At 40.4% G+C, this 12,377-nt stretch overlaps 1 protein-coding gene across 4 annotated transcripts in view; it reads left to right on the forward strand.

Moving 5' to 3' along the window:
• The window catches only part of MIMS1 (mitochondrial inner membrane scaffold 1), a 35,071-nt gene extending 29,961 nt beyond the window's left edge, over positions 1-5,110 (forward strand). For 2 of the 4 annotated variants that reach the window (XM_087438924.1, XM_087438923.1), the window contains 2 exons: positions 1,574-1,651; positions 3,813-5,110. In XM_087438924.1, the coding sequence (XP_087295050.1) occupies positions 1,574-1,651; positions 3,813-4,046 (312 nt within the window). In that variant the 3' untranslated portion in view covers positions 4,047-5,110. Of the gene's footprint in view, positions 1-1,573; positions 1,659-3,812 lie in introns of all 4 variants that reach the window. The other 2 variants (XM_087438925.1, XM_004421071.3) reach the window with 2 other exon arrangements.
• Positions 5,111-12,377: the final 7,267 nt, after the last annotated feature.

Raw genomic sequence — 12,377 nt, forward strand, 5'->3', positions numbered from 1 at the left:
AGTTTAAAATTCTTAAGTGTAAATAAAATGATTGTTTAGGAAGAAGTGCCTTGAAAATAGGTAGATGATTCGTAACCGACTGTGATCAGACAAGCGTGAGACTTCTGAATTTCTACGGTAGAAGTCATCTTTTTGACATTTCTCCTACTGATGGTATTTTTCCTTATTCTGAGAGCCACATACCTCTTGACGTAGTGGTGAAATTTAGCATTTATTTTACTGTTTATAGTAGTTCATCTTCTTAATTAGTAAAATTGTTTTATGTGATAAACCTTAGACTTAGTTGTTAGATGTTATGTATGTTTCATTTTAGAAGTTCATAGTCTAACTGTTCTCTGGATTCAGACAATGACATCTTTATAAATAGATAGTTTCTACACTTATGGATCTTTATTTTGGAAGAGGTGACTCATTGTAGATTGTGGAATTTAGCCATATTAATCTGATTTTTCTCAATTGACAAATAATTATGAGGGTCTATGTAGTTTCATCCTAAGAAAAAAAAACAGGTAGAAAACATTTAGAAACTAGGTGTTATTTTATTTCTGTTGTATAAAAATACTTATTTTATGGTTTTATGGTAATACTCAAAGTAAGATTGTTTTATTCTATTGTCCTCATTAGAATCCTCTGAAATCTTGGGAGATTTCCTCCTTTATTATAATTTTGGCTAGAGGGCTAAAGCTTAATTGCTGAGTTTTTCGACAGTAAGACTTATTAAATTCATAAATTATCAAATTTCTAGTTATTATGGATGTAATTTAACCTTAATAAATCAAACTTATATATGATGATGGTTTAAACTATTTCCCTAGTTATAATTGCTCCTTATCCCATGCTCCCATAATGTATGTAGCTCTTATAGTTCGTATCACAGTCGGTTTTTTTTTAATATTTGTTTTCTTTACTTGATTATGAGCACCTGGGAGTTCAGAATCATGTCTTCTTTTTCTTTGTATTTTCACTGTGCCTGGTGTTGTGCTTTGTAGGCAAGTCAAGGCTCAGTGCATGTTTGTTGTATTGGAATTGAAATAGGAAGCTTTACATGTAGGTAGGTTAGTGTCAGCAGTGTTTCTTCCCACTCATGTCCCTCTGTGAGGTGGGAAATGTGGAGGGGGATTCTCATGGGTATTTTCTGTAACTCACAGTTTCTCAAGTAAAGCAACAAACGCTGAGATTTATTGCTTCAATAAGACAAACCCCAAAAAGAGGTGTGGCAAAGATGAGAGAAAAATAACCAGTGAGTATGACCTTGTGGCATTGGCTAGGATGCACTCGTTAACCCCCTTGCACTGTCCTTGAAAGGCACCATTGTTGGAGTTGACAAAAATTTGTTGAGCGACTACTGAGTGCCAAGTGTCATTCTAGGTCTGGGAGTACTGCAATTAAGTAAAACAGTGCAAAATCATGCCCTCATGGAACTTATATTCTAGTGGCAGGAGGCAGCCAAAGAAGGTAAAGTTAAAAAACAATACACATCCACACATAGCATATTAGATGAGGGAAAGTGCTAAGAAGAAAGAACAAACCAGTGATGGAGGCTGTGTTTGCATTGTTGTTTTTTTTGTTTCAGCTGAAGGGTGGCAAGAAGGTGAGAGAGTTAATCAGGCAGCTGTACTGGAGAAGAGCATTCCAAGGAGGAGAAACCCAGGTGCAAGGTCTGGAGGCTGCAGAATGCCTGGAGTATTTGAGGGAAGAGCGAGGAAGCCAGTGTGGCTGGAATGAGTGAGCAGGGCAGATAGGCATCACCGTGGCCAGATCAGGGCAACTTTATAGGCCATTGTGAGCACTCTAGCTTTTTTTCTGAGGAGATGGAATGACACTGGGCAATTTTGACCATCTGACATGTGTTTTCATAAAATCACTTTGGCTGCTCTATTGAGAACAATCCATAGCAGGGCAAGAGTAGATGCCCAGAGACCTGGCAGGAGGTTATTGCAGTGGTCTGGGTGAGAGCCAACAGTGACTAGCACCAAAGTGGTATAGGAGAGACAGTAAGAAGTAGGTGGATTCTGGATATATTTTGAAGGTGGAGCTGATGGGATTTTTGAATGGATTGAACGTCAGTTATGTAGGAGAAAGGAGTCGAAGCTATCTTATAGGTTTTTGGCCTGAGCAACTGAAGAACAGAGTTACCATTTCCTGAGGTGCAGACAACTTTGAGAGGAGCAGGTTTAGCATGGGACAATTGAACATCAAGAGGTCAGTTTTGAACAAATGACATTTGAGATTGTATTAGACATGCAGGTGGAAATGAGTAATTGGTTGTATATACTGGAACTTAGGGGAAAGGCTTAGTCTGGAAATCTAAATTTAAGAATTACCGATGTATAGATGGCACTACAGACATGAAACTGGGCAAGACCACCAAAGGAGTGAGGTAGATGGAGAAAAGAAGGGGTCCAGGGGTTGAATGCTGTCCCACCACGTTCATAGGTAGGTGACATGAGGAGGAATCGGCAAGGAGGACTGGAAAAGGGGCAGCCCGTGAGACGGGAGGAAACCAGGGAAGTGGGGTCTGGTGGCCAAGCAGAGGAAGTGCTCCCCTCCGAGGAGAGAAAGGGAAAAGCGGTCTCAGATGGTTTTCATGGCTCGGGTGGCCTCTGTGGTGACTGTGATGAGAGCAGTTTTTGTGAAGAGGTGGGGAGGTGAAAACTTGGTTAGGTAAGTTCAAGAGAAGATGAGGAGGGAAATTGGAGATCGAGAGCACAGGCCACTGTTTGGAGGGTTTTGGGACACGGCACACCTGCAGTTACGACTGCATTTTAAAACAAAAGCCTCAGAATGTGATGCGCCCTCTCTCTGCTTCTATGATTCTCTTTGTACCATTTCATCTGCTGTGTAGTTTGGTCCCTAAATCTCTGGTCAGAGTTAAACCTCTGCATGTCTGCAACATCTGTACCATTTTACCACTTTTTGGCCTCATGGAACTTTCTGGTTGGTATTCCAGACCCAGGGTGGATTGTAATGAGAAAGTAGCATAAAGCCTGAAAAAGACAAAGGAAAGAGATTTGGAAGTGAAACTAAATTCGGTAAACAATAAACATTTGCGGGGCCGGCCCTGTGGCTTGGCGGTTGGGTGCGCGCGCTCCACTACTGGCGGCCTGGGTTCAGATCCTGGGCGCACACCAGTGCACCACTTGTCTGGCCATGCTGAGGTGGCGTCCCACATACAGCAACTAGAAGGATGTGCAACTATGACATACAACTATCTACTGGGGCTTTGGGGAAAAAAAGGAGGACTGGCAATAGATGTTAGCTCAGGGCCGGTCTTCCTCAGCAAAAAGAGGAGGATTGGCATGGATGTTAGCTCAAGGCTGATCTTCGTCACAAAAAAAGAAAAAAAAAAAAGAATAAACATTTGGCCCATGCTTGCCTCTCAGGGTTTGAAGTACTTTGGTTCCAGTTTAGCTCTAGATATACAGTGTCTGCAGTTCAGCAGGGTTTTTAAGGAATAGAAACATGTGTGGCTTTGTTGTTGGTAGTGGTCCTGAGCCCTCTTTCTGATTTCCCAGTGAACCTGGCCCCACTGGGTCACTAACACTTGGTTACAGACTTCACTGCCACCACTGGGAATATTCTGTAATCCTGGGTCAGTGTCTGAGTGACAAATATTTATAAAATGAGTTTACAGAAGAAGCTTCCTTTGTTAGGTGGGAAAGCCATATAGGATGTAACTACATTAGCCTTGTGAAACAGTAAAGGAACTTATACTATTTGGTTATTACCAAGAATTTTAATTTCAAATTGTTTTTGCTTAAGACGATAGCTATAATCAGGTATTGATCTGTGCTGTTTGCTTATATCTTCAGATTGCAACACCTGCCCGATACACCGTGACTTTGGGAGGAACCTCCTTCACTGTGAAGTATTTGCGTAGCCATGGTTACATGTCGACACCGCCTCCTGTTAAGGAGTATCTACAGGACAGGATGGAAGAGACAAAGGAGCTTCTCACAGAGAAAATGGAAGAAACAAAGGATAGACTCACTGAAAAATTACAAGAAACCAAAGAAAAAGTTTCTTTTAAGAAAAAAGTGGAATAGGTGCCTTATATAATAGATTATAGACAATTCTTGCACTTTAACCCTTTGGAGACTATGGAGACATGGCTTCTGATTATTTTTTTGGTTAGTTGCCTAAATATACCAGTTCTCTGAGGGTTAAAGAACTAAGGTTCCTTTTTAACATTAAATATCACTAGGAAAATCACTGTTTTTTGAAAAGAAAAAATGAACCCAGTATAAGAATTTCACATCAGTAGCAGCATAAGCAGTAGTTGTAAGTCTGCGCTCTTTTTCAGGGCTGGCAGAATCATACTTGCTGTGTGTTATGTTGCAGCTCTAATTTATGCAGGTGAGGCCATTGATGCCTTGATTAACTGAGGTGGCCCTCGGGAGGATGTTACCACTGGTCTTCAACTTAATGTTATTCACCAAGGTTTTAGCTATATTCGGTTCTCAATATGGAGACCAACTATTATCATCAAAACTGCCTGTGCATAAGAGGATATTTAGTCTTTCTATATAAAACAGTTACATACCAGTAAAAATACAGACTTTATATGAAGAAAACTGAATAAAAATGGAGTCATATATATGTAAATAAGATGTATTGGTTATATGTAAATGAAAAAATTGACCCTTTAAAAATGATTTTTACCTGAAGCTTGTCATAATCAATTTTTTTAAGCAAATATATATGGCTATAGTATCTTTTCACCTAGAACATGAGAAAACTCTACTGTGAATCATTTGTGGCCTCTTCAGTTAATCTTTCAGAGGAATACTGAAAATAATTATACCTTAGATTTATTGTTGAAATCAAATATTCTTAAGCAGCAACTTAAGCTGTGGTTCTCGAGCAGATACAGGTTTGGGAGGATGGCAAATGGCATCAGGTTGTCAGGGAGCTGACTTTCCCAGCGTCTTCCTTCCACAGTTAATGTTGGTTTCATTATAGAGTACATTTTGAATTGTAGCTGCTGCTTTTTCCCTTATATTGAAAAATCCTTGCTTGAGCATTTTACTTGAATTTTTTTTTGTAGCAAAGCTATCATTAAATTATCTGCCTGGAATTAAATTCAGCCATTGTCGGGTACGAAAGTTGCCACGATTGTGTGGGTATGTTGAGGATGTATATGTCTGTTTCCTGTTGCTCTAACTGCTTTTACCTTAATCTAACCCTGAATTGGTATTCAGAAGAGAGAATGGCCTCTTTCTAGATTGTCATTGTTTTGAGTGATCTAATAAGGCAAGAGAATGTCAGGGGGACTGCCAAAAACAATCCTGCAGGATCACTGCTGTTTGGCAGGATTTTTATGTTAGGTACTTAGTTTGGCCAAATTTAGAGAATACTTTAAAGGGAAAAAAACATTTACATTTGCTACATCTAATCATTATGTCGTGACACTGTCTGGTATGCTGTGGTTGGAATCTTGCTTTTCTTTTTGGAGGTGGGGCAGAGTAGTGAGGTGACGGTGCTGTTGCTCTGCCGCCTGCAGTCTTGATCAGGCAGAAGGCTTTGTCTCCTGGTATAGAGTTGAAATCACAGTGTGACTTCAAATTGACAGCACATTCTCAAATCTAAACACAATTAACGTGTTTTAGCTTGTTTATTAAATAATTCACATTTTTGCAGATATTAAATGCTAAGATAGTAACAAATTTCTTGTTAATTTTTTTCCTTTTTTTAACCACTTGAGTCTATGCTAGTGTCATAAAATCTTGTATTTGGAATTCTTTCTTCTAAAACAGTCTCCTTTTACTTTTCATGTTGCACAGGGCATATTTTCCAATAGGGATAAATTGTGGGTTCTTAAAAGTACTAATAATCCTGAGACTAAAATTTGCTTTTCCTGAGTATCCACCTTTTGTGTGTTCAGTCCCTTGCAGCTTTGTTGCCATCCAGTTTCATAATTGTGTTGTGTTTATCCAGTTATAGAAAATGAGATGCTGATGAGTGCTTTGAAATTCTCTAGGAAATTCTCCAAAGATGTGAGAAGTTTCTTTTGTCATTATTTGGCATCAAGAATATTTGTATCATGTCAAATGCTGTTGCTAGCATATTGCTAACCTAATCCTTAAGGCAAGCTGCAGATAACTTAAAGGGGGACACCTGTAATATGTTGTTTGGAATATTAATAGCAGGCTAACAGAATATAGTAATGTGTATCAAGTTAAATTATCAAGATACACACACATATGTATATATAGTAAATACGCTTTGCTAATATAATAAACCAATTCATTTACAATAAAGCTTATACTTTGGATTAATTCGCCCATAACTTCTGTGAGGTATGAGGCAGAGCAGCCCCCCACGTCTGATATGCGTATCTACATTTAAGAAGGATGTGTTGACAGGGTAAAGAGGGAGCTATGACTGAGATTTAACTTATATAAAATGGATGAAAAGGGTTTGCTCAGGAAATTAACAATTGAAATGAAAAATAGATTAGGTAAGAGACTTAGTTTATTCAAGAATAATAGCAAAACCAACCAAAATTACCAAAAAATGTCTTTTACTGAAACAGTCTTTTGCATACAAGAGAGTACTGTACAGATTTCAACAAAGAAGAAAAAGAATCTATATATTGAGATTACTTTCATCCCACTAGTGAAAATAATAAAATTATGCCTTCAAATATAATCCTCAGTTTATTTGTTCTTATAAAATCTGCCCCCATTTATTTACAAATAAAAGATATTACTATAGTCTTTTATGCTGCAGGATGAAATGGAGCTATTGGCTATAATTCCAGAAATTTTAAAGATCTTAACAGTTTGGGTAGAAGAGGTATTTGAAGAAAAGAAACAAGTTGTATATTAGACACATCTAGCTTTTTCCTTTGTTCTTTCCACTGGGTTCAGGCCATCTTCAGGATTTCTTAATTTAATCGTTATAAACAAGGCCACTGTAGAATATGGTGATAGTAATGAAGTGGACAGGAGGTTATTTTAGCAAATGATGCAGAAAAAGTCTTTAAGGGAAGAAGAATGAAGTCTTGACTATACTGTACCTTCAGGTACATGAGGCAGACTCTCTTGGAATCCCATTTAATACTAACCTGATACTACATAACACACAGATGGACCAACAGAGACCAAATAAAGTTCATATTTGCATATTTTGGAAAAGATTTTTATAAAATGTATTTGTGAGATAAACATTTCTGGATTATTATTAAAGGATTCTTTCTGAAAAATACTTGTTTTCTTGGTAATGTAGACATATTTCTCTGTTGGCTACAGTTCACTTTTTGAAATGGAGACCTTCATTTATTTCAGATTTTCAAAATTGAGTCTCCGTAAGGAAGGCCTAAATTAAAATAGATTAAATATTACCAAAGTTAGTTTGAAGTATTTTTCAGTATTAAAAGCTTACTACTTAATTGACTGTCCATGCCGTGGTCTACTGGGCATCAAATCATCCTGGCCTAGATGCCGAAGTAGCACAGGAATATTCAAATAGAACGGTGCGGGCCTTTCTGCCACCTTGGAATTTAACACCTGAACTAGAAAATCTATAGAACCAGTGGTGAGTACTTTTAAATTTTCATTCTGCAAATATGAACTTTATTTGGTCTCTGTTGGTCCATCTGTATGTTATGTAGTATCAGGTTAGTATTAAATGGGATTCCAAGAGAGTCTGCCTCATGTACCTGAAGGTACAGTACAGTCAAGACTTCATTCTTCTTCCCTTAAAGACTTGAATGGTCTAGGAGACCCACTCCTTCCCAGAATTCATCTTCAGCCATGATTTTAGCCTTGATTCTTGAAAGATCTTTCTCCTGCACTTTGAGCTTGTAACTTATATTTGAGAAATGCTGAGTCAGGCCAATTGGATATATTTTCCCTTCTTTGAGATTTTTCCTTTGTGACTTCTGTGTCAAGTTGGTACATTTCAGCTAGTCAAAACAGCATTTGATTTTCTTGCTTCTTCACGGTTAGGCTTTGAAAATCAAGCTGTATTCTTCTCTATGCGTCATCGACAGTCACCAACAATAATAATTATAGATCATAATTATTTTTTGGCAATTATCTGGCTATTTTGATAAGAATGATCTTCGTAGAAAGAAGGCATCTTGATTTCAGAAACCTTCAGGGCAGAATCTGACATTAAGCGTGTTCTTTATTCTGATGACTTAATTGACAGTCAGTGTGTGGAAGTGCATGGGCAGCCCGAGAGTCATCCTCAGAACGTGGAGCTTCTCTTCACAGATAAGAGTGCTCATGGAGGATAAGACGAGATAGAAAACACTTTTCACATTGTGTTTTCTCTAGGACAGCATGGTCCATAAGAGCAGAAGTCGTAGGACAGTCAAAAGATGTTCCGAGCCAGCCCTGATGGCCTACTGGTTAAATTTCGGCGTACTCCATGTCAGCAGCCCGGGTTTGGTTCCTGGATGCAGAACCACACCATTCATCTGTCAGTAGCCATGCTATGGCAGCGGCTCACATAGAAGAATACAACTAGAATGTACAACAACGTACTGGGGCTTTGGGGAGGAAGAAGAAAAAAGATGTCCCACATGCTATTAAAGTATATCCTCATTCTTCCTGAAAGTGAGGATTGCATAGAAACTCTCTTCCTTCTTTTCTTCCCTCTCCCTCCCTCTGTCCAGCTTTTTGTTTTGAATTTTGACTAGTTTAAATGTTAGAAAACTCTCTTTGAAATGAGAAAGGCAAAGGCATGCTTGCACGTGAGTGTGCCTGACCTTCCGTGCAGTGACCTGCCAGTCCTCCCTCTCCATCTGCTGGGGCAGGTGCACACGGCCTTCCTCAGGCAGAGGGACTATCAAGCACCCAGTGAAAGTCAGCCTTTACTCCATTGTGATAATTCCATAAAGGTTACTCTAAGCATATGACATATGAAATAATGGCAATTCTGTATCTTCCCTTATGCCAATTAAATGTTTTAACTCTTTAAATCTAAATTAGATTTTTTTTTAAAGAACACGTAGCATTTTCTCTGTATACCCAAATATTTCAGCTGTTACCTTGTATGTACCTCTGAGTGCTAGATTTGAGGGATTCTGTAATGATTGAAGCATATTTTGACTAATTTGTGTTTATCAAATATGAGTCAGTATTTTCTTTGGAGAACTTAATGTGGTGACTTAATTGTCACTGTTGCTTTACTTCTCTAAGAATAGTGGGCTGCTTTGGTTCTCTCTTATGCTAAGGCTGCCAAGAGCGAGGTCTGTGAAGTCCTCAAATACTGCCCTGACTGCCCTTCAGCTGCATCGGAGATAGAATTACAGGGCTTGATTGCCATGGTGCTCCTTCAACATGCTCTTTTTATTCCCCTATTAAGGAAGATGCAGGATATGGTGGGTCGTAATTTGCATTCCTCACTTCTTTTGGTTCAGAAATAAAAGACAAGTCTTAGTTTCCCCAAAAAGTTGGAAATATTACTTTTGTCCCCAAAACCTAATGCAGCTTTTGTTGAGAAATCTAAACCATTTAGTAACTGCATTATTTTGGAAGCATTTTTAAATTAATAGGAATTTTCTGAGTCATAACCTCCAGGCTTATAGAGAATTTATATAGAATTTTGCCTTTAGTGTGTCACCTTAGAACATTGAGGCCAACAATTTTAGTTGAAGAAAGAGGCACAGGAAAGCTGGATCTGAAATTTGGATCTTAACCTCCAGTTCAGTGCTTGTCCTCATGCCAGGTATTAAAGTAGGTGCATGCTTTGGGACTTTTGAAATTCTTTGTATTTTTGGAGCTAAAGCCTATTTATTAATATTCCTTACCCTCTCTCTTCTTCTGCTGGTGCCTTCTATCCTCTTTCAGCTTTTAAGTTCTTAATTTTTCTTTAATTCTTTTAGATTCTACCATTTGCACCTCTTTTTCTTTAGAGGGATAGAAGGGGCGAGAGTAGCTATTCTGTTATCTCATTGATAGTTACAGAAAGGCAACATTCGTGCGTTTCTCATGCTCCAGCTTCATTTTCCTGTCAGACCGTGAGACGGGGGAGGTTTGCCATGGGCGGTTCAGTGCTGGCATCTTGTGACTCTCTAGGTTGACCTTGGCAAAGCAGTTAGTAGCTATTTTCAAACACCTAAATCCATACTTGAGAGCAACTAATCAAAACTTTGATAATTAGATCTAGTCTTTATACATCTGTCCATGTTTAATGTTTCATATATCCAAGGAGGATTTGACCTCAGGAAGTACCCCATTACCCCCTCGGCAAAAAGTGAGTTTGTGTTTTCCTCTTGCCCCTGTGTGAGGGTCGTGCCAGTGGGCACAATGTATAGCCTGTGTTTGTGGCGTACTTGGAGCCAGCTCAGACTGGAATTTTCCATTTACTTGGGGCCAATCATTGGAACATCTGAAGTGATCAGAAGCTGGCATTTTGGAAAATTTTAGCACTAAGAAGTTCAGTATATCCCTGATTAAGAACTATTAGGTTTCACCAAAGGACAGAGGTTGGCCTCTGAAGCCTAAGAAAATGTCCAGCCGTAAACCCTGGCCCTTCACACACTGTGCAGCTCTGCGATCCTGTGAAGTGTTGCGGAGAAAAGCTGTGTTCTTCTCAGTGTCGTCCTGTTGGGACGTGCTTGGTGCAGGGGCACCATGCACATCTAATGAACCTGATAGGCTAAAACTTGCCGTGCTGCATTTACCTTGTGTCCCTCTGTCACTCACGTGCGGGCAGCATGCATGCACACTTCACAGCTCAACAGCAGGGGTGGTGAGGACCAGATGGCTCCCGGCGTGGCTGCAGCCCCTCCACCTGCGTGCAGACGTGGGTGGCTGGCAGCATCTTGCCCCGCCCCTAGCTGTGCTTCGTGGAAACACTGCGAGGGAGGCCGCAGCTGGTGAAAGAAGCGTCAGAGTGAGAAATGGAGAACACGTTTGTTCCCAAGGTTTAAAGGAGGTGGACGGGAAGGCAGGAGACTGAGTGCTTGTGGTAGTATTCCAGAAGAAAGCAATGGTGCCAGGGTTAGCAAAGAGAAACAAAGACTGGGTTCCAGATGCAAAAAGCCAGAGGTGCCCTGAAGTGCAGGATCCTGCGCTCAGAGCCTGAGGTTCATCCCGGCTCTACTTCTGGCCTAAAGAGGGAAGTGAGAGGACGCTAAGTAACAGTGCTCGGATCAACATTAGCTCCTCCTCCCGCCCCTTCATAAAAAGAAAGCCAGAGAGGAAAAAAATGGGTGGGAGAAGGGGCAAGGAGGGAAATTATTTTTTTTAACTATTCTCCCTTCGGATTTTCACATTTTATTACTAAGGCCATAAGACATTGCCCCGCCCGCGCAATGTGGTTCATTAATCAAAAAAATCCGTATCTGTCTAGAATAATGGGGAAAGAAACAGCTGTAATTTACTTAAAACCTATGGGGAGGAGGTCTTGGCCCAGTGGTTTAGTCTTCACCTGGACGTGGGCTCCTCCCCACCGTGCGGCACTCAGTGCTGGAGCCTTGCTCTTGGTGCCGTGTCTCGCTGGCGGCGTCAGCTGCAGCAGTTGGTGGAGAGAGCACGCCAGGGCAGAGTGCTGTGCACGAGCCCGGAGTAATTGGACAAAATGTTTTTCAGATTAAATCTACAATATGAAAGTTACAGCAATAGCGGCTCCCTTTGTTGAGGTCCCCACGTGGCAAGCACACCCCCTCTTCTGGTGTTCCCATCAGTGTTCCTGTTGTATAGGTGACACTGAAAGACAGCCGCCCGTCAGGGACATGAACTTGAGAGGAAGCTAATGTTTGAACCACTCAGGTCTGTAGGCTCCAGAGCCTGTGCTGCCCTTTAAGATAGGTCGGAAATCTCACAGATGTGGGACAGAGGCTGAGTCACCTCCGAGTCCCAGGCCAAAGTCAGGAGTGACAGACCCGGCAGCAGCTCAGGTTGGAGAACAGGCAAGGGTTGAGGTCACACACACCCCCTCCCCCCCCAGCCACAGCAGGAGAGACAGGGCCTGTGTGCTTCAGTTTCAAAGCTTGCTTCCTCTGTTGGCTAGTGTGGACTGTAGAACATTTTCTGCTTACAGCTGGCTGGTGACAGGAGCGACGGTACAACTCTATAAATGCAAGTAGCTCTGTGAACAGGTTAGGTTACACAGGAGCTACAACACACAGCTGTTTGTAAATGTATATAAGTGCTTCCCGAGAAGGCCTTGTGGAAGTCTGTATTTCAGTCACCACTGTGCTGTGTTCCAATGAATAAAACTGGAGCTTTTGCACTTGCAATTTTTTTTAAAAAGTGAGAGTGTAAAGAAGGGTGAATGAGGTTTGCGTTATTAGGGCAAAAGCTAAAGTCTAGACAGAAACGTGGCACTGAAACAAAGAAATTTGCTAATGCAAAGTTTTTACTTTTTGGCTGCTATTTTATAGTGTGCCTTTTAATTAGAATCCGTTCAAAGCAAAA

Source organism: Ceratotherium simum, chromosome 14 (genome assembly GCF_057802395.1).
Source record: "Ceratotherium simum simum isolate JZ-2026a chromosome 14, ASM5780239v1, whole genome shotgun sequence".
Classification (NCBI taxonomy): Eukaryota; Metazoa; Chordata; class Mammalia; order Perissodactyla; family Rhinocerotidae; genus Ceratotherium; species Ceratotherium simum.